This window comes from Neovison vison, chromosome 7 (assembly GCF_020171115.1).
Source record: "Neovison vison isolate M4711 chromosome 7, ASM_NN_V1, whole genome shotgun sequence".
Taxonomy (NCBI): domain Eukaryota; kingdom Metazoa; phylum Chordata; class Mammalia; order Carnivora; family Mustelidae; genus Neogale; species Neogale vison.
This window is the reverse complement of record NC_058097.1, coordinates 193,690,529-193,717,285: the sequence shown is the minus strand read 5'-3', so window position 1 is coordinate 193,717,285 and position 26,757 is coordinate 193,690,529. Positions and strand designations below refer to the sequence as shown.

Sequence of the window (26,757 nt, the reverse complement as noted above, 5' to 3'; positions counted from 1 at the left end):
TCTTCCCCTACCCTCTCCTCCTCCTCCTCTTCCTCCTCCTTCTTCTTCCTCTTCTTCTTCTTCCTCCTCCTCCTCCCTCTTCTCCTCTTCTTCTTTGTTAAAGAGTTTTATTTTGAAATACAGATTCACAAGAAGTTGCAAAGATATACAGAGACTCTCATATCCCTTCCCTCAGGGTTCCCCAACAGTATATCTTACCAAATACAACACATCAAATCTGGAAAATTGGCAATGATGTGATGTGTGTGTTTTGTTCTGTAACATTTAACTTCGTGTGTAGACAGCTTTGTTTAATCCATGCAACAATCAGGCCACAGAACTCTACATCCATCTCTACATGGATGTGCCCGTACTATGCTCTTATAGTTACACTGTCCCTCTCCCTCCCTTTCCTAATCCCAGGCAACCAATAACCTGTTCTCCATCTTTATCATTTCACCATTTTGAGAATGTTATACAAATGTCATAGTGACAGAATTCTGAATTTTTGAGATTGGCTCTTTTTGACTCAATGTAATGACCTGGAGACCCTTTCAAACTATGTGTGTATCATATTTCTTTCCCCTCTTTCTTACTGAAGAGTATTCCATAGTATGATGTACCAAGATTGTTGAGCTATTTACATATTGTAGGGTATTTGGGTTATTTCATATGTCTGGCCATTATGATTGAAGCTTCTGTGAACAAAATTGTACAGGTTTTTATGTGGCGAAAGTTTTCATTTCTCTGGAATAAATGTAAAGGCGTATCCTTTTCATCCTTAAATTATTGCTTTTCTTTCCCAGTGCCTATTAATAATAATACTTTCCCAGCGCCTATTAATACTTAGTTACAACACTTAACTGAGATTTAAGAACTAGTATCTTTTTGATAAACTAAAAAAATTGATGGAGTTTGATGAGGTTAGTGGTTATATAAACTAATGACAGGAGGATCACAGATGTTTGGGATAAGGTGTCACAAGGATGTTCAGCGGAAGATTTTGAACCCTGGTCAAAGCCATCTTCCCTTGTTTGAGCTTGCTCTTCTTAGACATCACATGTCTATCTTTTAGATGACATGACTGAATATTTATCTAAAATCTAAAGGAATTGGTGGAGAAGTTACCTTCCAAATACCCTTCGCCAAGAGTGAGAGAAGGTGTTTGCCTAACTTTATCAAATTCACACAACATTTTTTTTCTATAAAATATTTCTTTAAGTATACTTTGTACAGTGTAGGGATTTTTAGAAATGTAATCTGCCACAGTTGGAGGACATGTCTCAGATAATCCCCAATGTTCTCTTCTGGGTTATAATTCTATGATTCTCTTAAAAATTTCTGTTTCTGTGGAAGAAATTAAAGAGTGCTGTGAGGTTTGGTGACTTACTCTGTATTGCACAAATAGTTTGCAACTAGATTGCATGACTATCAGATGTAGACTTCAAGAGAGTTGGGTGTCAGTTTATCATTTTTAAATGAAAAAAAATAGAAGTTAAATTAATTTTAAATTTAATTACAAATTGATTGCAAAGAAAAATCTTTCTCTTTCTCATTCCAGATTAAATCAAAGAATGGATTATGGAAATCAGACTTTGGTGACTGAATTTTTTTTCGTGGGCTTAACAAATCACTTCCAGCACCAGGTTGTTCTCTTTTTGATATTTCTCTTGGTTTATCTTGTCACTCTTCTGGGAAACGTGGGAATGATCACCCTCATTTGGATGGATCCCCGACTCCACACTCCCATGTACTTTCTTCTCAGTCACTTGTCTTTTGTGGATATCTGTTCCTCTTCAGTCATTGGTCCCAAGATGTTGACGGATATCTTTATGGAGAAAAAAGTAATTTCTTTCTTGGGCTGTGCTGCTCAGATCTGGTTTTTTGGTCAGTTTGTAGTGACTGAATGTTTCCTCCTGGCCTCCATGGCATATGACCGGTATATGGCCATCTGTAAGCCCTTGTTGTATACTCTCATTATGTCTCAGCGTGTCTGTGTGCAGCTGGTGGTAGGACCTCATGCTATGGGTCTTATGAGCACTATGACCCACACGACTTTCACCTTTCACCTACCTTACTGTGGTCCAAATATCATCAATCACTTTTTCTGTGACCTTCTTCCTGTTCTGTCCCTGGCATGTGCAGATACCCAGGTCAATCAGTTTGTACTTTTCATCTTGGCTGGAGCTCTAGGAGTGGTCAGTGGTGTGATCATCCTGGTTTCTTACATTTACATTGTCATTGCTATCCTGAGGATCCGCTCTGCTGAGGGGAGGCGCAAAGCATTTTCCACCTGCTCTTCACACCTGACAGCTGTCTCCATCCTGTATGGGACACTCTTCTTCATCTATGTACACCCTAGTTCTAGTTTCTCCCTGGATATTAATAAAGTGGTTTCTGTGTTCTACACAGCTGTGATTCCCATGTTGAACCCACTTATCTACAGCCTGAGAAACAGGGAAGTCAAGGATTCATTCAAAAGGAGGTTTGAGAAGAAGCAGTTTCTTATGAGTGGGTAGACTAGATTCCATTTGTACTACAGATTGAGAGGTGATATTTACAAAAGATGCACCAGCATGGACTGAGTGAAGGGAGTGTGTATTTTATGTTGCGCTTCACTCTTTATTATTGTGTGTCACTGAAGTCCTATAACATCTTTAGGTTACAATCTTCTCATTGGGTTTTCTCATTTCTCGATTAACAGTATTGAGATTTAGAGCTTTAAAATGTAGTGAGTAGCTTAGAGAATCCCAGAGATTTAGAATAGTCTTAAGATTTTGTAATGGGAAATGAGAGGTGCTTTGTTATGTATGAGAAAAGTGGAAAAATCTTAACCAATGAGCTTAACAGTACCTCTGTTTTGCTTTACAAGATGTTGAGGTCTTGCAATTCCTTGCAAGTTTACCTTTTATTCTTTTTTTCTTTCTTATATTTTATTTATTTACTTGACAGTGAGAGAGGGAACACAAGCAGGGGGAGTGGGAGAGGGAGAAGCAGACTCCCAGATGAGCAAGGAACCCGATGAGGGGCTCAATCCCTCAATCCCCAGGACTCAGGGATCATGACCTGAGCTGAAGGCAGATCCCTAAAGACTGAGCCACCCAACTGCTCCCCTTTTATTCATTTTAATAAAAATATTATAAAGGGTATTTTTCTGGTCATATGTAACAATTGCACTCTCTAATAACACCTGCACGTTTGGGGTAGACATTTGACAAAGGTCTTGTATGTCTGTTCTGCTGTTCTGCTACTCAAGTAACTACTTGTTGAGATTTTCCCACTATAATCATGTGATTCATGCATATAAAATGCAGAATGCATTGCAGTTCTTTTTTTCCCCCAGATTCATATAACGTTTATTACTTTAGCATACTGTTATTTATGTACTTACAATTGTTTTATATATTTTTAAATGTATTTTAAAAATAAGGTAGTTATTACCATTGTTGGTTATTGATTTTTATGTCATCAGCAGGGAATTAATTTCCACTTTATAGATGACCAGACTGATAGTTTAGAATACTCAGTGAATTGCCCATGACCTCATAACATTCTCCTGCATTTTTTCTCCATATGCAATATTCTCTCAATTATCCATTTTTTAAAAATACAGCACACAAATGCAAGAATGAGGGGATGGAACATTTGCCTTGCACAAATTGAAGATTCACACAGAATTTCTCTGCCTTCTCTTGAAGGTCTTCTTTAAATGGCATTTAATTTTAATCCATTCATGTTGAAGAATGTAAATAATAGCTTCTAATGCCTATAATTTTTTTTCCATGTTTATTCCTCATGCTTTATGCCAGTGATAGTCTCTGTGTTCACTGTTGACTCAGGACAAAATCCAGGAATATGCCCTTTAGTTAAGAATGAGGGGTGCCTGGGTGGCTCAGTGGGTTAAAGCCTCTGCTCAGGTCATGATCTCAAGGTCCTGGGATCAAGCCCCACATCAGGCTCTCTGCGCAGCAGGGAGCCTGCTTCCCTTCCTCTCTCTGCCTACTTGTGATTTCTCTGTCAAAAGAAATTTTGACAAAATTCTCTAAAAAACAAAATCTCTAAAAACAAAAATCTCTAAACAAAATCTCTAAAAAAAAAAAAAAAGAAGAATGAATGGGAGTCAATGAATGATGCAACAGTTAATTAACAAGTTGTTACATATACCTCTTGTGTGCCTGTCACTTTATTGGGAGCTGTTCATAAGCAAAAAAGTCCTCATGGAAGTTATAGGCTAGTGAACAAATAAAGACTAAAATTCAAGTATATAAACATGGTGAATTCTATGATAAAACAAATCCAGGAGTCAAGATAGAGTATTAAGGTATCTTTAGAAAAGGTGATAGAGAAAACCCTCTGCAAAGGATAGCGTCTGGGAAAGAGGTATAAATTCTGTTTTAGGTTATGTTTTCCACAGAGTAGGGATGCTATGATTTGACTCATTAAAGGAAAAGAACTTTGTTCAAATAAGTATTTGAATTTTCCAAAGGAGAGGGCAAAGATTTAACGCTGATTTGTTCTGATTCTCAAGATATTTTTCTTTCTTCCAGTATGTTATGCAGATTTTGGGAATGGGCAAGTTTGAAAGAAGGAGGACATTACCTAATGCTTAATTGGGAGAAGGGATTTATTATGAGCCATACGAGCGCTGACAAAAATGATAACTTTGGAGAACAAATGAAAATACTTGTTATTTTTCACTGGGTGATTCCTTGCTGCATAAATCTGTAAGATCTTCCAGGCACTTTATGACGGATTAATTGTGTTCTGTTTTGTACTCACTCCAGGCCTCTGTGTGCCATGAAAACAGGACCACGCAAAGAGCTGAGCTGACTGTCTTGGTAACCCTGAGCAGTGCAGTCTAAATGCATTTTAGGGGAGGGAGCAGCAGACTGCTTAGGCACACTCCTCTTCAGTAAGAAATCCTTTGTGGGATTTCTTCAGCTATTCTTGGGGTTTTAAGTGGCCTTTCCATTTCCTGTTTCCTTATCCCGAGGCAGTGCTGCAGGCCAGCCTTTATCACGTTTGAATCTCTGCTCAAATATGATGCCATCTGAGAGGTCCTCTGGACCTCTTTACCTAAAATAATTCTCTGGTCATATTATATTCCAATAATTTCCCTTTTTTCTTTATTATTTTTTGAAGTACTTATAAATACTCAAATATGATCTACTTATATGTTTCATTATTTTTTTGTCCTTCCCTGTAGAAGGGGGATTCATGTTAGAAGGATGCTTATGTTCACTACTTTGTCCATGATACTACAGCTTGGCACATAGTAGGTGCTCAGTGTATATTTATAGATTGAACAATACATTTATGGTTATGATAAATGATAATAAGGATCATTTATCATTATGATAAATGATCCTTATTTCATGCTGTTATAGATCAGCAGACATATATCCAAGTGTCTGTTCTGGCTGTGTTTCCTTGGAAGAAGGGCTTGTCTGCAAGACGAAAAATGTTTCATAATTGGAAATATGCATATAGATACATATGGGTGACTTAACATGAAATTTGGCATCCAATAGTAATAAGAATGCTAACTCTTTAGAACATATTTTTTAAAATTATGCTTTTATTCCGTTTTTCACTGTATGGCTATTGTAATGATTTGATTTCAGTGTGATATTTTTGTGAACCATTATATTTTGCAACATTTTCCTATCATACACAGTTGTTTCAGACACACATACATGTACTTCATTTATGTCTACAACAGTAAATACTTGTTTTCCTTATGGAGATTTTTCTTTTATCTGTGGACAAGAATCTTGATAGGATTGTAATGGAGCTGCAGACTTCCCACAGCAAGTTATAAGCATATGACCTAAACTTAAACTATTTTCCTTGGAGTTTTGAGTTGTAAGGAGGATAACACAATGATTGGAGCTCATTTATTCCAGCCAAGATCCTCCAGCAGACACAGTCTCTGCTATAGAGCACCTAGAACTGTCCTGATTCTTGTCCAGTTATCCTCTGAGCTACCTAATATTCTCCTGGTGAATTTCCTGTGTCTGTTGCTTGCAACTGATAAATAATTTAAATTTTCTTTGCCTACAAAGTATTCAATATTTGTTGTCCTTTTCTGTAATACTCCCCCCAATTAAATTAGCACTGATTAATTAGGAGGTATGAGGAGAGGGGAATAGATTAAATCAGGATTGTTATTTCTATTTGAACATGAGTCGATGATTTCCGTCATGCTTAAATGATCCTGTTTTGTTAATCAGCACAATTCCACTGGTGGAATAATCCTGTTAATAATTATCCATGATTGAACTTCCACAGTGTCTGAGGAAACATACTGTGTGGTTTCCAGAATTGTCATCTCTGATCTTTCTATTATCATAGATATACATGCAAGTAAAATACTGCTATTTCCATCATAAGGATGAACAGGTTCATGTAGTCATTTTCCACTGCTGCATAAGAAATTGTCACATAGCTGGAAAGTTATAACCACCTAAATTGACTGCCTCACAGTTTCCCTGAGTCTCAAGTCCAGGTCCATCATGGCCTGATTCTCTGCTCACACTCGTACAAGGCTGATATGAACCTGTTGTCAGGGCTCGGCTCCCAACTAGAGGCTCCAGGGAAGGTTCATTCCAAGCTGACTGGTATGTTTGAGAAAACTCAGTTCCTTATGGTTGTAGAACTCAGTTCCTTATGGTTGTAGAAATGTGGTGCCTGTTCCCCAGTGGCGGTCAGCTGGAACCTCTCAGCATCTTGGGGTTGCTCACCTGCCTTTTGTCATGGCCCCTTTGGCTTCGGACCAGCAGTGACTTGTCTAGCTCTCCGTATATTTCCAACCTGTCTGACTCTTCTGCTCTGAGCTGGAGAAATCTTGGGACCCTACCGGTTCATCCAGGGTCATGTCTTTCAGAAGTTTAACTGTGTCATGTAATATAAAATAATCATATGAGTGGCACTTCATATTCAGAGAGTCCTGGAATTAGGGCAAAGATTAGGGATCTTTACAGGAACATTATAGGAATTTTGCCACCCACACTGATGCTCGCAAAATAAACATCTACCCTAAAGAAAAAACAGTAATCTGTGAGGGAGAAGAATTTGAGGTTGTCCTTCTTACTTCATGATGTGTGTGTGTGTGTTTTCTTTCTTGGGCCTGCACTTTTGTTATTTTTTCTGTTTGTTTCACATTAAAACAATTTTTTAAAGTACTCATTTGTACAGAATATTTATCCTTTTTTTTTTTTTTTAAAGATTTCATTTATTTGTTTGAGAGAGAGAGAAAGAGAAAGAGTACAATCAGTGGGAACAGCAGAGGGAGAGGGAGAAGCAGGCTTCCTGCTGACCAGGGATCTGGACTTGGGGCTTGATCCCAGGATCCTGGGATCATGATCTGAGCCAAAGGCAGATGCTTAAAGCCACCCAGGTGTCTCAGAATATTTATCCTTTAACAATAATGTTGCTTCATACATTTGCTGAGGATCTGCTATGACATAGACACTGTGCCAAGTTTTCAATAAATATCTCATTGAATATTTTAATTCCATTCGTGGTTGCTTTCTTAGAGCTACATTAGAGCTGGAGAAACAAGGCCTGAGAGGTTGAGTCACATGCCTTAGGTAAGGAATCTTAATGAATAGAAGAGGTGGTGTTTGGTCCCACTGTGAGTCCTCCAAAGCCTGGGTCTTTTCTTATAGCCATGGTAAGATTATCCACTAGGATGGGGTTTATTGTGGTTTCCTCCTTCAGAATTTTTCCATAACCATTTTTTTCTTCTAGAAAAAGATGAAGACAAGGTGATTTAAAAAGCTATATTATTCTGAAAAGATTTTGTAAAACTATACAGTCAAAAAAGTTGCCGTTGAAAAGTATCAACAATAATCACTTCTTTGGAATCATGCAGTGTACTTGCAATGACAGGTTTTGAAAATAGGTTCTGATAAACACTTTCAGAAAATATTAGTGTATTTTTGTTTGGAAATACAGATACACTGTGAGTGGCTTTGTTGACAACTGGTTTCTTCCTGTATGAGTACCATTCTCATGTACATGATGACTCCAAACATATTAAAGTCCTATAAGGACTTTAATAATGCCTGTTGAATCTTAAAACATGATAGTTGCCCTAGCCCAGTTTTGTAAGCAAAGGAAAGAAAGGAAAAACAAAGAATGATATGACATGGTGACACTTCTAAGTACCGTGTGGAAAATAAGTGGATATAACCACATTACACAACATACACTGAGATAAACTCCTGCTTGTTGGGAGATCAGGATGTGAAAGGCAAAGAAATAAAACAAAAGACAATTACAGAGAATACCTTTATGAGCTTGTGAGAGGACATTGTTGCAAGGAGATTTTCCTTGTTCGACTAACTACAGAAAATCATAAGCGTACACCTGGGTGGCTCAGTCAGTTAAGCATCTAACTCTTGGTTTTGGTTCAGGTGATGAACTCCGGATTGTGAGATGGAGCCCAGTGATAGGCTTGCCCCTGGCCTTGGAGCCTATGTGGAGCCCATGTAGAATCATCTCTCTCCCTCCCACTCTGTCCCTTTCCTAACTAATCTGCTTTCGCTCTTAAAGACAAAAAACCTAAAAGCAAACCCTAAACATGAAGTAGAATAATATTCTCCTGACTCCATTAAAAACCAGGAGCTTGGGCCCATCAAAAGGCACTATTAAGACCATAAGTATTCAAGCCATTGGATATGAAATGTACAAACCTGACTTATCTCTGAAGTATATGAATACCTATTAAGAATAATAAAGAAAGAGACAGCCCAGTGACTGAAAAAGATCAATACACTTGGGCACTACAGTGTTTGAACTTCACTAGAATTCAGGAAAATGACAATTAGATGTGCAATGAGATACCACTATGCACTCAACAAAATGGCTAAATTACAAAATTGGCTCCCATACATCATATGGAAGTGTGGTGCTACCACTTTGGAAAACTTGCATTATCACTCAGTTTGAACAACCATCTACTTGTTGACCGACACTGCCTCAGTGCTCCTTTCTGAGCTTGGCTAACCTTAAGATAGGTTTCTTCCTGACAGTAGGGCCATGACCTCTTTGTGTCTTAGTGCATGTAGTTCAGAAAACTTACAACTGTAGAGTCTTTCTTTGTCCCTTTGAGGTGTAAATCTTCTTCCAGTCTCTTACAATTTCAACCCAGGCAGATCCTTCTTTTTTTTTTATTTTTTTAAAATTTATTTTCAGCATAACAGTATTCATTGTTTTTGTACCACACCAAGTGCTCCATGCAATCTGTGCCCTCTGTAATATCCACCACCTGATACCCTGACCTCCCACCCCCTGCCCCTTCAAAACCCTCAGATTGTTTTTCAGAGTCCATAGTCTCTCATGGTTCACCTCCCCTTCCCATTTCCCCCAACTCCTCTCTATCTCCCCATGTCCTCCATGCTATTTGTTATGCTCCACAAATAAGTGAAACCATATGATAATTGACTCTCTCTGCTTGATTTATTTCACTTAGCATAATCTCTTCCAGTCCTGTCCATGTTGCTACAAAAGTTGGGTATTCGTCCTTTCTGATGGAGGCATAATACTCCATAGTGTATATGGACCACATCTTCCTTATCCATTTGTCCGTTGAAGGGCATCTTGGTTCTTTGCACAGTTTGGCGACCGTGGCCATTGCTGCTATAAACATTGGGATACAGATGGCCCTTCCTCTCACTACATCTGTATCTTTGGGGTAAATATCCAGGAGTGCAATTGCAGGGTCATAGGGAAGCTCTATTTTTAATTTCTTGAGGAATCTCCACACTGTTCTCCAAAGAGGCTACACCAACTTGCATTCCTACCAACAGTGTAAGAGGGTTCCCCTTTCTCCACATCCCCTCCAACACATGTTGTTTCCTGTCTTGCTAATTTTGGCCATTCTAACTGGTGTAAGGTGAATTCCACTGGTATTCTTCAAAGAGCTGGAGCAAATAATCCAAAAATATGTATGGAATCAGAAGAGACCCCAAATTGCTAAGGAAATGTTGAAAAACAAAAATAAAATGGGGGGCATCACGTTACCTGATTTCAAGCTTTACTACAAAGCCATGATCACCAAGACAGCATGGTACTGGCATAAAAACAGACACATAGACCAGTGGAAGAGTAGAGAGCCCAGATATGGACCCTCAACTCTATGGTCAAATAATCTTCGATAGGGGCACCTGGGTGGCTCAGTGGGTTAAAGCCTCTGCTTTCAGCTCAGGTCGTGATCCCGGGGTCCTGGGATCAAGCCCCGCATCGGGCTCTCTGCTCAGCCGAGAGCCTGCTTCCCCCTCTCTCTCTGTCTGCCTCTCTGCCTACTTGTGATCTCTCTCTGTCAAGTGGATAAATAAAATCTTTAAAAAAATAATCTTCGATAAAACAGGAAAAAATATACAGTGGAAAAAAGACAGTCTTTTCAATAAATGGTGCTGGGAAAACTGGACAGCTATATGTAGAAGAATGAAACTTGACCATTCTCTTACACTGTACACAAAGATAAACTCAAAATGAATAAAAGACCTCAATGTGAGACAGGAATCCATCAGAATCCTAGAGAAGAACATAGGCAATAATCTCTTTGATATCAGCCACAGCAACTTCTTTCAACATATGTCTCCAAAGGCAAAGCAAACAAAAGCAAAGATGAACTTTTGGGACTTCATCAAAATCAAAAGCTTCTGCACAGCAAAGGAAACAGTCAAGAAAACAAAGAGGCAACCCACAGAATGGGAGAAGATATTTGCAAATGACAGTACAGACAAAAGGTTGATATCCAGGATCTATAATGAACTCCTCAAACTCAACACACACAAAACAGACAATCATATAAAAAAATGGGCAGAAGATATGAACAGACACTTCTCCAATGAAGACATACAAATGGCTATCAGACACATGAAAAATGTTCATCATCACTAGCCATCAGGGAGATTCAAATTAAAACTACATTGAGATATCACCTTACACCAGTTAGAATGGCCAAAATTAGCAAGACAGGAAACAGACAGATCTTTCTTAAGGACCCTGGAGACATCTCTTGATCTCTCTACCTCTGTTGGAAGGTAGGAGACAAACAATGAAAAACGAAAGTAGAAAATGTAGATGGTCCAATCACATTGACCAACCCATCACCTACAGTCCTCCAACACTTCTTTCCTATCCTACCTCATCTCAACACTTAAAACAGTTTTTTTTTTTTTTTTTAGATGAGGTGAGTTCAGCTTCTCTCTCTTATTGCACTAATCATGAACAAGGTCCTCCTCGATTGTATGAGCTACACCTGAAGTAATTTTTCTTTGATGGTAATTTCACTCCCTGATATATTCCTACGAGAAATGCATGCTCAAGAACACTAAATGATATGCACAAAAACGTCCATTGGAGACAAATGTATAAAGGTTACAAACTGGAAAGAACTCAAATGCTCCACAACAAAAGAATGGATAAATCATTCATGGAATATCCATATCATGAAATGCTAATAGCAATAAGAGTATATTTTTCAGCAAAGGATAAATTTCACCAAGAAAGTGTGGATGGTGGAAATGCTTTATTTTCTTGTATGTTATTGTTACTTCCAATTTTATTGAAGTATAGTTGAAAAATATTAATTGTATATATTTAAGATATACAATGTGGTGAGTTAATAAATGTATATCCTGTGAAATATTTACCACAGTCAAGGCAATGAACACATCACCTCACGTCGTTACCTTTTTTTGTGTTTGTTTTTTTGTTCTATGTTGAGAATACTTAAGATCTAATATCTTAGTAAATTTCAGGTATACTAGTTATTAATTATAGTCACCGTGCTGCACAGTAGATTTCCAGAACTTACTGATCTTGTACCCTTTGACCAACATCTCTTCATTTCGCCCACCCTGACCCCTGGCAACCACTGTCTTAATCACTGCTGTCAGTTCCACTTTTTTAGATTCTACATCTAAGTGACATCATAAAATAGTTGTCTTTCTCTGGATGGCTTATTTCATTAAATATAATGCCTTCCCTTTTCATCCATATCGTTGTCAATGGCTGAACTTCCTTCTTTGTTTTTCCTGGCAGGATGCTTCTTTCTTATGTTTTCTTCTAGGAATTTCAAAGGGAGGGGACAGTACCAAAGGGAGAGAGAGTTTTATTTTGTGTAATTACCCTTGACTCAAAGTCCCCAAATTATTTTCTCAAAAGATATTATCTTCTCTCTAGGTCTGATCTCCTGGGTTTTGGCTCCTTGAGGGAGTTAGCTCCAATGAACTGAATAACCCTTTAGAAAAACCTCTCTTGTGTGTTGTGCAGATTGAGTTAAGTCTTTTTAAAAGTGCCATCGGAATGCCCAGGTTTCAAGATGATATCACTGTATAGTGTATCTTCTTAAACAAATGGAGAAGCTGAGAAGAATGAATGGTTTCCATTTGTAGGGTAATTCATTTTTATATCAGGGAATGCAACTTTCATAATTCACTATGACATAGACAGGCAATAGATCTAGGGCATATTTCTTCAGGTAGGTGTGTTAAGTGATTTCCTAAATTGCCTTTAGATCTAGATATTTAAAAAATTGGTTTAGACACCTGAAAAAGCATTGTCTCTAAGCTTACTGTGAAGCACAGTTTGGTATAAGTCAAATATTTAATCTGTGTCTTTTGGCTTAAGGACCCAACTTGAATGTCCATGTTGGTTGAATTTTGTGTCTGGCATAGATCGTGAAATGCACTGTGGGATTTATGGCTCATAGGATGTTAGACTTAAGAGGCCTTGGCTTCTCTGGCTCTTAATTTCTTCCTTTTCCCTCTACTGGATCTTACAAGTAGAAACAAACCTCTGAATCTGCTGAGCTGAATTCCAACTTCTCATGCCCAAAGTCACATGTGAAGATTATATTATGGTTCCTCTGCTTTAGAATCTTTGCACTGGGGATGCCCAGGGCAAAATAATGTGACAGGCATTTCTACATTTAGGAACTATGGTCTTTACACAAGATTTCAACTTGAACAAGAAAGTTTTAAAAACATAATAATTATTGGTGATGAACTTACCTTTGTTCATAAAGGCAATTATTTGAGGAAATAGATGTGTGTATTCTAGCTCGAGTTTTACAAAATTTTATGCAACTTTCCATCTTCCATGAGTAAATATTAAATGCAAATATCAGTGCCTGGGATGAGTTTGTATATCTAGAAAATATTAAATTCTTGAACATCTTACTACTAAAGTATTATTTTCTTCTGACTGACCTTGGATTCCACCCACCCAGGCCTTTTCCTTCCAAGCTCCATTTCCTCTGAGACCACAGGACATCTGCAGATTTTCACTTCATTACTTCCCTGTTAAGCAAAACCTTTTCCAAGCATTCTTACCAGGGGAAAGTGATTTTAGATTTCTGTCAGTACTTTCCCTGCTGCACAGCCCATTGATATTTTTGTATGATTGTGCTGTTGGGATCATTGTGATTATTTCGAGGTCCAAAACATATACCTCTTTTCCACAGTTTCCCATTCCTTTCACTTCTCATTCATTCATTCACTCATTTTTTTTTTTTTAATTTTCTTCTGAAATAATGATCCACAAGAAATTTCAAAGATGTATAGACTGGCTCACATACCCTTCACCCAGAATCCCCCAATGGTACATCTTACCAATGACAGCACAACATCAAATCCAGGAAATTGACATTGGTGTGATGTGTGTGTATACTCTTCTATACCATTTTACCATGCCTGTAGATATGTTTAAACCCATGTTTAACCCAGGGTGCTGAACTCCTCCACTTCTGTAAGGGTCTCCCTGTGCTACCCTTTTATAGCTGCACCTCCACCCCTCTTCCCAGCTTTCTGAATCCCAGGCAAGCACTAACCTGTTCTCCATCTATATAATTTTATCATTTGGAGAATGTCATATAAACGGAATCCTAAACGTTTTGAACTTTTGAGGTTGACATTTTTCAACTTAGTGTAATTCACCAAGGTGTTGTGTGTATCGTATTTTGATCTCTTTCCTACTAAATAGTTTTCCATGGTATGGATGTGCCACAGTGTGTTTAACCGTATACATATTATAGGAAATTTTGATTTCAATTTTTGAACTTTTATGAATAAAATTGTATATGTTTTGTTTTGTTTTTGTGAACATAGATACTCATTTCCCTGGGATAATTGTCCAGAGATACCCCATAATTCTTAAAATTTTTATATTTTTCTCTCGAGCACTTAATAACACTAGTTGGGGCACAACAGCTACTCGATATTTAAAAAGTGGTCTTTTCTTTGCTGGCTTAAAATTTCAATGGAGTCACTCAATCAGTGAGACTATATAGCATTGATATGGTGGTCACAGGTGTTTTGGAGAAAGAGTCATAGTAAGGATAGCATTGAGGTTGTGATCATGTTGTAAAGCTAACCTTTTTTGTTCTCAGCTTGCCCTCTTCCTTGGACATATAAACGTAAACTTTAGACCACTCAAGTAATTATAATTGCGATAGTCTAAGGGGATTGAGGAACAAGTTACATTGCCCAAATTAGTTTACCCTTATTTGGCAGTGAGACCGGGTATCATGCAGAATTCATTGAATTCACATCTCCTGTTTAAAAAGTTCTCATTAACATATAGTGTATTATTAGCCCCAGGGGTACAGGTCTATCACCTGTATCCCCCCTGAATCACCAGGCTTGCACACTTTCAGCACTCACCATAGCACATACCCTCCCCAATGTTCATAACCCCGCCACCTTCTCCATACTCCCATCCCCCCAGCAACCCTGATTTATTTTGTAAGATTAAGAGTCTCTTATGGTTTGTTTCCCTCCCAATCCCATCTTGTTTCATTTTTTCCTTTTTCATCGAAATGTTAAAAAAAAAAAATTCTTGGTTCAAAGCTAAATACTTGTATAAATATAACCTAGTGTAATTAGAGGAGTTGCTTTAGATAACCTCCAATATTCATTTGTAGTTTAAAAATCTATGATTCTATTAAAAAAATTCTCTTTCTGTGGAAGAAATTATAGGTCCCTGTGAGGTTTAGTGACAATCTGTATTGCAACAATCATTTACAAATAGATAGCATGACTTAAAGATGTAGAATTCAGGAGAGTTGAAGGTAATGATATCCTTTTTTAACTGACAAAAAAAGAAATTAAATTCATTTTAAAAATAATTTATGTACAAATTGACTTTAAAGAAAAGTTTTTCTCTTTTTCATTGCAGATTAAGTCAGAGAATGGATTATGGAAATCAGACTTTGGTGACTGAATTTTTTTTCGTGGGCTTAACAAATCACTTCCAGCACCAGGTTGTTCTCTTTTTGATATTTCTATTGGTTTATCTTGTCACTCTTCTGGGAAATGTGGGGATGATCACTCTCATTTGGATGGATCCCCAACTCCACACTCCCATGTACTTTTTTCTCAGCCACTTGTCTTTTGTGGATATCTGCTGCTCTTCAGTCATTGGTCCTAAGATGTTGACTGATATCTTTGAGGAGAAAAAAGTAATCTCTTTCTTGGGTTGTGCTGCCCAGTTCTACTTTTTTAGTCAGTTTGTAGTGACTGAATGTTTCCTCCTGGCCTCCATGGCATATGACCGGTATATGGCCATCTGTAAGCCCTTGTTGTATGCTCTCATTATGTCCCAGCGTGTCTGTGTGCAGCTGGTGGTAGGACCTTATACCATTGGTCTTATGATTTCCATGACCCACACAACCCTTGCCTTTCACCTGCCTTATTGTGGCCCCCGAATCATCAATCACTTCTTCTGTGACCTTCTTCCTGTTCTGTCCCTGGCATGTGCAGACACCCAGGTTAATCAGTTCGTTCTTTTCATCCTGGGTGGAAGTATAGCAGTGGTCAGTGGTGTGATCATCCTGGTTTCCTACATTTACATCGTCATTGCTATCCTGAGGATCCGTTCTGCTGAGGGGAGGTGCAAAGCCTTCTCCACCTGCTCTTCACACCTGACAGCTGTCTCCATCCTGTATGGGACACTTTTATTTATCTATGTACGTCCCAGTTCTGTTTTCTCCCTGGACATCAATAAAGTGGTTTCTGTGTTCTACACAGCTGTGATTCCCATGTTGAACCCACTTATCCACAGCCTGAGAAACAGGGAGGTCAAGGAGTCATTCAGAAGGATGTTTGAGAAAAAGCAGTGTCTCATGCATAAGTAAACTAGATTCTGTTTGTACTACAGATTGAGAGGTGTTATTTACACAAGATGCAAGAACATGGGCTGGTTGAAGGGAGTGCACATTTTATGTTGAGACTCACTATTTATTACTCTCTGTCTTTGAAAAGTCACTCAACATCTCTAGGTTGCAATTTTCTCCTTTGTCATTGGCGAGGAAGGTGTTTTAAATTGTTCAGCTGACATGAGAGGATTATTGAGCCTTAGTGCTTTGAAAGTACTTCCAAGGATTATGAGTAGGATATGAGAGGTTCTTTTGTTAAGTCCTGAATAAGTTTGATCATCATCAGTGACTGGTCAGTACTGTTTAACTCACAGGGTTTTGAGATCTCTCAGTTGTCTGCAAGGTTGGCCTTGATTCTTTGAACATAAACCATTAACAAATGTATTATGGTGAAAAGTTAAAAACTTCAACTTATAAGATAAATATGTCTTGGGAGTGTAATGGGAACATGGTGACTTTAGGTAATAATTCTGTCCTGTACATTTATACGTTGCTAAGACAGCAGAACTTAAATGCTCTCTTCACTTGAAAAAAACGTATAAGTACATAAGGTGATTTATGTTCAGCAAACTTACTGTGGTGATCATTTTTAACATACACAGGTATTGAACTGGCATGTTATACACCTTGGACTAACACAATGTGATATGTGCATTGTATTTCAAGAAAATGGAAAAAAGTGAATTATTCAGAAAACATATAACCATAGTACTCTGCTATGCTACCTTCGTGTTTGGAGTAGACATTTTACGAAGGCCTTGTACATCCCCAATACTCCTCTCATACCAATGACTGTTGAGATTTTTCAGCTGTAGTTACACGAGTTGTGCATGTAAAAGGCAGAATGCATTTCAGTTCTTTAATAAAGTGTTTATTGCTACTGTGATTTATTGAATTTTGTTTCATAAGCAGAATGTGATTTTATTTTTGTAGATGTTCAGTCTGGCACACATGAAGAATGAATGTATCACCCATGACCACATAACTTTGGTCCCACTTTTATTTTCTCCAGGTACTATATTCTTTCAACCATACTTTTGGGTTTTATTTTCTAGAATGTAGTAACAAGTCTAAGAAGTGAGGGGGTTGACCATATTTTCGTGCAACTGTAAACCTTTGTCTTCTCTTGAAGGCTTTCTTTAAAGGATGTAAATAATTTCTAAGTCCCTAGAATATATTTGCTGGTTTTGCTTGTTTTTTGTCAAGCTTTCTTTCAGTTTTTGTGAGTGGCCTGGGTAATGATGTGGGTCACGACGCTATTTAATTAAGAAGATATGTGAGTCAAAGAATGCCAGCATCAATCACTCATTTAACTATTTTTTTTACGTAGTCCTCTTTGCCTGACCCTGTACTGGGAATTATTCATATTTAGAGGAAAAGTCCCCCTGGAGGTTACAGGCTAGTATAGTGGAAGGACAAACAAATAAGACTGAAAAATATTTACACATGAATGGTGATCTGTGACAAGCATAAGATAATCAAGAAAAGAAGAGGTAGTATATTTTAGGAAGGGTAATCAAAAAAAAGAGTTTCTTCAGAGTCCATAGTCTCTCATGGTTCACCTGAGCTGAAAATAAATTTAAAAAAAGAGAACTAAAGTTAAAGATATACCATGTTCATGGTTTGAAAGAATCAAAAAAAAAAAAAAAGAGTTTCTTTAAAAAAAAAAAGTAGGGATCGGCAAAGTTGAAAAAATTCTTATAGTATGGATTTCCATAGAATCTAGAGGTTACTATTTGGTCATCAAAGGACAAAGTGTCCCCTCCCCCATATAGTAACAAGGCTTCTGAGTACTCTAGCACCTTGTTGGGTGGGGTGGGGTGGGGTGGGGCTAGAGTTTACAAACTAATTCATTTTAATCCTCAGAATACTTTTGTTCATTCCTTTATATGGTGTACATTTTGGGAATGGGCACGGTTGAAAGTTGGAGGACACATGAAATGTTTTATTGGGAGAAGGGATTTATTATATGCCATGAAAGCATTGATGAAAATCATCACTTTCGAGAATAGATTAAAATACTTGTTAACTTTCACCAGGCGACTCCTTGCTGCATAAATCTGTAAGATCTTCCAGGCATTTTATGATGGATTAACTATGGTCTCTTTCATACTCACTCCAGGCCTCCATGTGCCATGGAAACAGGACCATGCAAAGAGCTGAGCAAATTGTCTTGGTAGCCTTGAGCAGTGCAGTCTGAATGCTTTTTATGGGAAGGGGCAGCAGACTGCTTAGGCCACACTCCCCTTCAGTGGGACATCCTCTGTGGGATTTCTTCAGTTATTCTAGGGGTTTAAGTGGCCTTTCCATTTCCTGTTTCCTCATCCTGGGACAATGCTGCAGGCCAGCCCTTACCATGTCTGAGTCTCTGCTCAAATGTGATGCCATCTCAGAGGTCCTGTGGACCTCTTTACCTAAAATAATTCTCTGCTTGTCCTCTATATCAACTATTTCCTTTTTTTTTATTATTATTTTTTGAACATTCTCCTACATCCCTTTCTACTGTTGCATAAGAAGTTGCCACAAAGCTGGAAAATTATAACCACCTAAATTCACTGCCTCACAGTTTCCCTGAGTCTCTAGTCCAGGCCCATCATGGTTTGATTCTCTGCTCAGACTCTTACAAGGCTGATATGAACTTGTTGCCAAGGCTCAGCTCCCTCCTAGAGGCTCCGGGGAAGGCTCATTTCCAAGCTCACTGGTGTGTTTGAGAAAACTCAGTTCCTTATGGTTGTAGGACTGTGGTGCCTGTTCCCAAGTGGCAGTCAGCTGGAACCTCTCTCAGCATCTTAGGGTTGCTCACTTGCCTTCTGTCATGGCCCCTTCAGCTTCGACCAGCAGTGACTTGTCTAGCTCTCTGTATATTTCCAACCTGTCTGACTCTTCTGCTCTGAGCTGGAGAAATCTTGGGAGCCACAGGTCATCCAGGGTCATGTCTTTCAAGAAATTTAACTGGGTTATATAATGTAACATAATCATATGCATGGTATTTCATCATATTCAGAGATTCCCAGAATTAGGGCAAAGATTAGGGAACTTCACAGGGACATTATAGGAAATCTTCCACCCACACTGATGCTCACAAAATAAACATCTATCCTAAAGAACAGTAGTCTATGAAGGGGAAGAATTGACATCCGAGGTTGTCTTTGTTAATTTGTGTTTGTGTGTGTGTTTTCCTTACCGGATTTGCAGTTCTGACTTTTGTTGTTGTTGTTAGTTTCTATGCTAATATAATTTTTAAAACAGTTATTAATGTAGAATTTTAATTTTTAATAGTAATGTTATTTTATACATTTGGTGAGGATCTGCTATATCATAACACTGTACTAAACATTTTGCAAATATCTTATTGAATATTTTACTTGCCATTGGTGATAGGTATTATTTGATCCACTTTATAGCTGGAGAATCTGAGGCTTTGGAGATCCTGAGCCACATGGATCACATCAGGCATCTGTTAAATGAAGGAGGTGCCTCTTGACCCCTCCAAGCTCCTGTATTGGGATGGGACTTACTCTCTCTTTCCACCTGTATTTCTCTGGGCTCACATTTGCTTATTCCAGACAAAAATGAGGACATTTTGATATAGACAGTTATCCTTTAAGATTGTAATTCTGGTAAGATTTATAAAAAGATGTAACTGAAAAGAATTTGATGTAAAGTCTCCAAAGGTAATCACTCCTCTGTGATCATGGAGTGCCCTTTGGAAAATACAGAATTTGCTTAGATTATGATGAACAGTTTCTTTTCATTTTAGCACATTTTCATTTTGGAATCAGGATTTCAAATTACTCTTTGAGTAAATTGGTTTGAGTATAAGGTTCTTCCTTGTAACCAGCATTCTCATTTTGTCAACAACTCAGAAAATAGAAACATATGTTTACTAGGACTTTTGATAATGCCAGTTCAATCCAGTAAGATATGACCCTTCATCTACTAAAGAGTTTGTTAGTGAGGGACTCAAGACATAAACAAAGAATGATATGTGGTGGCATTTTTAAGTGACAGAGGAGAGAAAAAGATGCTGTTAAAGTTCAAAAAGAGTGATTATTTTTGTCCATAAGGTATCAGGGAAGGCTTCCTGGATGAAGTGATGATTCAACACACCTTGCAGAACAGATGGAATTTTGAGTTCTAATATTTCAGTAAGTGATAAAGGATAGTCAGAAGGGTTGTAAGGAAAGAGGGACATATGGGTCTGTGTGGGAACAGCAAATCAGCAAGTGTGCTTGAGTCTTATAATATGTTCCCATGGTGTGAAAGGAAACTGTCAACGTAGGTCCTGCAGGACTGAAGAAGCAATGTTATAGTGAATCCAGACTTAAACCTTCCCAAGATATTGCCATGATTCTGAAGTTTATATGGAATGCAAAGGATCCAAAATATCCTTGAAGAAGGATCTTGACGATCTTGAAGAAGACAAGTCAGGTGGGATGTCTTCCTCTACTGAAGACAGACTTACAAAACTATAGTAATTAAGATAGGATTGGGGGCATCTGAATGGCTCAGTCAGTTAAGAACCTGACTCTTGATTTCAGACCAGGTCATGATCTTAGGGTCACGAGACAGAGCTCTGCTAGGGTTCCATGCTGAGAGTGGAGCCTGCTAAGGATTTCCTCTCTCCTTCCCTTTTGGCTCCTCCCCTCTCCTTTTTCTTCCAAAAAAAAGAGAGACAGGATCAAGAATAGATTAATAGTCCAGTGGGACAGAGCAGAGTGTCCAGGTGTATTAATGAATGCATGCTAATACCTTTATTATTAAAGGATATACAGATCCAATACCTGGATACTTCATTTATGGCAAGGATGACACAGCAGGGTAGTGGGGAAAGAAAGGACTGAAAAAAAATAGTGTTGGATTCATTGGCTGTCTGAATGGGAAAAAAGTAGAATTTTATTCTTATCTCACAATACATATTAACATTAACTCCAGATCATTTGGAGGTTGAAATGTAAAAGGCAAGGAAGTAAGGCATCCAGAAGATAATATTGGACCTTTATGACATATGATAGGAAATTTTTAAAAAGTAGGCTTACAAAAATACTAAATATCAAGAAAAATATTGATTCCCTGAACTACACTAAAATAAAAACTTAGGTTTATGCTTAAGAGTGTAAACATGGAAGCCACAGGACAAGAAAGTATATTTATAAGGCAGATAAATGAGATAATTGAAGTATATGAATAACTATTGTAATTTTTAAAGAAAGGCAATCCAGTGACAAAATGTGGGCAAGACTTCTAACAGCCAATCCATGCAAGTGGTTATGGAAATGACCTTTAATACTGCAAAATTTCTCAAATTCCTTAGAAGTGGCAGCTAAAGGCACAATGAGGTCCCACAAGACACTCACCGAAATGGCTAAAATGACAAACCCTGACCCCCATACAGTACTTACAGAAGTATAAGCAATGGGTGAGGGACGACTTCCTAAATTCTTGGTCAATATGAACATATCTGTACCCCATAACAAAGAAATTTTACTCTCAGATATATTCTCAAGAGAAATGCATGATCATGAACACCAAAACACAAGGTGGTCATGGGATGCTCAGTAGAGAAAAAAAAATCACAAAAGTTAAAACCTAGCAAATGCCCAAGAAAAATGTAATCAATAAGTCATTTGTAGGATGTTAATATAATAGAGTTCTAGCATCAATAAAATACATGACCTAGAGATTCATTCAACCAAAGATGAATTTCACAAACATGATATAGATGGTGGAGATGTTCTAGTTCCTGACTTGGGTGGCAGCATACATGCATTCAAGGGTACGTTTAAGATTTTTCACTTTTCGGTGTGTTATTCATCAATAAAAGCTGAAAAACTGTTGTATCAGGCTTGAATTTGTCAGTGAACCCTCTCTCAATGTCTCATAAAAAATCCTGTGTGAATATGATGGAGAGTCTTTACACATCATGATTTCGGTGATTTTTCTATGAGTATCAGAAACGGAAGATGAATGATCACAATGCTAATTGAGTTATTCTGGTCGCTGGTCCTCTGCTGTAGTGATCTCTAGGCGAACAGTTGCAAAAATTTTGTTGTGCTTCTCATGGGGAAAACAGCAGTTGCTACAACACGGCACTGAAGTTTACTCTTGAAATGTTTTCTTGTGTAAGAAGGAGGTAAGAAATAAAAGAGTTTACTCAGTCAAGTACAGAAAACAAGTAAGTTGATCCCAGTGGATTTTTTTTTTTGGAGTTTAAAGTAAAAAAATAACATTTTAATTTAATTCCCTATTATCAAATTCCCAAGGTATGACATGCTTTGGGACTTAAGTTCTCCCAGAACAAAGGAATGATGTCACTACTTCTGGAAACTTTGATCCAAGTGAAAAGACAATGTGTTTTGGAGTGGAAGCTTACCATAATCTTATGAACACTAAGAATAAAACCAAGTAATTCTAAGAAAGTCTGACCTCTTCTCTGTGCAGAGGCACAGATGACGGTGGGCAGAAGGAGCACATGCTGAAGAGTACAATTTATACTCCACTTTAATTTTAATTCTTGGAAGAGGAAGGGAACTCATTGGAATGTAAGTTTAAAGCACTTTTAAAAATCCACTTTGGTTCCTGCATTTACTCTTCAAGAATTTTAGTATAAATGGGCTTATGGGAAAATGAAAATGACTGACATCTTGAATGTGGGGTGTGTGTGTGTGTGTGTTTTTTTTTTTTTTTTGTGGTACATAGAGAGATATCCACTGTCAGACCATAATTGGTTAGAATGTAATCAATGCAGCAAACTTAATATGAAGTAATGTGAAATTCTGTAACAGACACAAAGAGGTTATAGTCAAGTGAAATGCCTCTTCAAGTTCAGTGACTGCCAAGGGCAGAAGAAGTCCAGCCACCTTCTCCAGGTGGGGAGTCATCTGCATGGAATGTTGCCCTGTATTATGAGCCTCACACTCAAAGCATGGGTGCAAAGGAGGCAACTATAACTGAGAGCCCAGCTGCAGTGTTTGAGAGCCCTCGTCCTTGAACAAACTTGGACTCCGCACAGGTTTTCTCTGGAGCTTTGTTGCTCTCTTTGTCATCAACAGCCCCTCCACTGATAAATTCTCATACAGGCACTGCTTGATTCTCTATCCCTCTAAACAGCATGCAGAACCGGGTTGAGACTCTGAGAGATCTAAGGCTCCCGCTTGGGAGAGTGGCATCTTTAAAAGGAGGGAGACTCTGCATCCAGATGGGGCCGTGTCTTAATCTCCAATGACTCTTACGAAATACGAAATACTAACTCTGGCACTTCAGGCACCCTTTTCCACACTTCATAGCCTCTTCTGTAAAAAATAGGTAGCAACGTGTTTCTTACCTAGGTTTTGGTGGAAAGCAAATGGGCTGATGTTGCAAAGCACCTGGGGCACAGGTGCTTTGCAAAGTCTTGAATACTCACAAAAGCTTATTGCCCCTTTGTATTCATTGTAACCTTAAAAATACTGAAACATGTAGCCAATCATTGCTTTGAACTGCAGGTGGAAAGTGATTGTGTATTTGCCACCAGCTCTGTGGTCCTGAGTCAGACATCTTGGAGCCTCAGTTTTCTTATTTACAAACAGTGAGATTGGGGCCAGAGTACTCTCTGTTTCCTATAATTTTAGAAATCTTGAACTCCAAATGCATAGCTTGCAATTGTTTCTCACTTTCTACCTCTGAGGCTTCCTAGATTTCTTCCTTGCCTGTTTTTCTTCTCCCACTTGATTGTAGCTAATTTGTCTTCTCACTTTTTCTTTTTAAATGTTGAAATAAATTTCATATAAAAATAAATACAATTAATAATAAATAAATAATAAATAAAGGCAATTAAGGAATTGCTTTAGATTGCTTTTTTTCCTTTTTTTGGTCTTGTTTTAGAATTTTTTCCCAAAGATTTTATTTATTTATTTGAGAGAGAGAGAGAGAGAGAGCAAGCAGCAGGAGGGACAGAGGGACAAGCAGACTCCACACTGAGTGAGGCATCCAATGTGGGGCTTGATTCAAGGACTCTGAGACCATGAACTGAGCTGAAACCAAGAGTCAGAAGCTTAGCCAACTGAGCAACCCAGGCACCCTTAGATTATTTTTAATTACAAGGGTAATGCATGTGCATTTTCTCCTTGTATTAAATCTTAAAACTGTGGTTAAATCTAGAGTCCCCTTTGATTACCTACCTATATCCCAGTTCACTGGCCCTCTGTTTTCAGAGGTAATGAGTACTCCTTTGGTTCCTCATCTGTCCAGACTTATTTACTCTCTCTCTCTCTCTCTCACACACACACACACACACACAGAAACACACTTAAATAATTAAAGTTAAAGAAAACATTGAAAATGTTCCTGCTATCATACTGTACACATCATTCTGTGACTTGCTTCTCCTTCACATATTTTGGAATAATAGCCACATTTCTACCACATAATTTTAATTTTTTAATTCCAGCATAATTCCCATATAGTGTTAGTTTCAGGTGTACAATAGAGTGATTCAATAATTCTGTACATTACTCATTTCTCCTCAGTGTACATGTTCTCTTCATTCCGTTTACCTATCTCACCCGTGCCCCTCCTCCGACCTCCCCTCAGGTAATCTAATTAATTTTAACTGTCTGTAAAATAGTCCACAGAATGGCTATACCAAGATTTATTTGCTGTTAATGCCTTTCAGAGACTATTTGTATGGATTTCAGTTTATTTTTTAATCACTTGGAGCAAAGGTGAAGAGGACATCATTGTTTTTCCATTCTCTGTTTCCTCAGGGTGGATGCTAAGTAATTTTAATTCAGAATTTCTGAGGCCTCAGTATGCACTTAAAAAAATTTTTTTTTCAAGAGACAGTAAAACACTGCCATCCAGAGGCTGTGGCCTTGCTGCAGCCCCCGATTTCCTGTGACCTCCTATTGTCTCCCGGCTTTGTCAGTATTTTACATTTTCTCATTTCTGAATATCTTGTCACTTTGATGGGTGAAAATAGCATATAATTGTTGTTTCAGTTTGGTTTCTGTGATGATCTGGGATATTGAACATCCTTTCGTATTCGTTGGGACTTCAAGCATCCCGTCTGCAGCAGGCCAGTCTGCATCTAACTGCCTTGTGTCACCATGAGTATTTTAGTATCTAATGTGTGGCAGTTCTTGAAGTGATCTGATTATAATCCTTTGTGACATATGCTCCAGTATTTTTTCCATCTGTGTGTCTTATTTTTACTTGGAGTGTATCCATCTACTTAAAACTAGGATGTAGTAAAAATGTTCACCATTTTCTTCAGGTGATTTTTATGTTCCGTTTTAGAAGACCAACCCTTACAACACATCATAGCGTTATTCCTCAGTGTTTTCATAGGACATGTTTATAGTTAGAAGTTTCCTTTTTAGTTTAGTGGTGTGGGGTAGAATTTTAATATTATCTATTTTTTCAAATTTTTATACAAATATTGTTGCACTTTTTTTAGCAGTAATCAATCCTTCCTTTGCTGATTGAAAGAAAACTTATTTATTTTAAATTGACATCTATGCCTAGATCTGCCTATAGTTTTTCAGTTTTTCTGTCTCCTATTCATCTATTCTAGTAACAACATCGTTTTTTTTTTTTTTTAAGATTTTATTTATTTATTTGACAGACAGATCACAAGTAGGCAGAGAGGCAGGCAGAGAGAGGAAGGGAAGCAGGCTCCCCGCTGAGTAGAGAGCCTGATGCAGGGCTCCATCCCAGGACCCTGAGATCATGGCCTGAGCCAAAGGCAGAGGCTTTAACCCACTGAGCCACCCAGGCGCCCCTCTAGTAACAACATCTTATGGGTTTAAGTGCAATGGCTTTATTGATGCGTTGATATCTGGAATAGTATATCTCTTTTCTTTGCTTTCCTTTTTTGAAATTGTCTTTGCTATTTTTGAACATTTTTCTCTTCCACAAATTGAAAAATCAGATTGTCTCTTCAAAAATTATATTTTCATTTAATTTTTCCAGTTGGTTGGAATTGCATTAAATTTGCCACATAATGTGGTGGTGGTTCTAGCCTTAAATCAGTTTTAGACAGCCAGGAGCAAGTTTGTAGCCTGACCCAATCAGCTTTTGACCCAGTGCAATGTGGGAGACCATACACCATAGCTAGGAACTATGGCTGTCTCCTTGAACAAAGGAACAAAAAGGAACTACTTAACTCTGTAAGAAGAATCTTCTTGAAACTCCCAGAGAATATATGTGCACAGGGTAAGCACTGGAAACATTCACACTATAACCCAAAACTAGATATTCTCACATTTTGTACTATTTAACATTATATTGGAGGACACATCTGAAGTACTAAACCATAAATTAAAAGAAGATGTTATTACAGGATTTTGAGAAGTAGGGCCGTTAGGTGGAATTTAAATCAAGAACAGTTCTGATGAGCTCAAAACAAAGCAGGGCTGTGTAAAGGGGCCAACATTACAACATCAGAATAGGCCTAAACCAAACAGGTAGCACAGTGTCCTGTTTCCTTGAAAACTATAAAGGTAAGACCCATGTAGAGAGTTGTATCAGAAACTCACACAGAGTTTTGTACCTGTGCTGGGGACTGAGACTGTTTTACTCTGTCAGATGGACTTAGATAATCCAGAACCAGAGTGGAATATTTCACC

The 26,757-nt window shown here is 38.0% G+C and overlaps 2 protein-coding genes across 2 annotated transcripts; both read left to right on the top strand.

Moving 5' to 3' along the window:
- The first annotated feature begins 1,553 nt into the window (after positions 1 to 1,553).
- On the top strand, positions 1,554 to 2,498 carry LOC122913664 (olfactory receptor 1002-like). The gene has a single exon (XM_044260314.1). The coding sequence runs from the start codon at positions 1,554 to 1,556 to the stop codon at positions 2,496 to 2,498; it is 945 nt and encodes a 314-aa protein (XP_044116249.1).
- Positions 2,499 to 15,184: 12,686 nt separating this feature from the next.
- Positions 15,185 to 16,129, top strand: LOC122914470 (olfactory receptor 1002-like). Its single transcript, XM_044261086.1, has one exon. It carries the CDS (start codon positions 15,185 to 15,187, stop codon positions 16,127 to 16,129), a length of 945 nt encoding a protein of 314 aa, XP_044117021.1.
- The last annotated feature ends 10,628 nt before the right edge of the window (positions 16,130 to 26,757 follow it).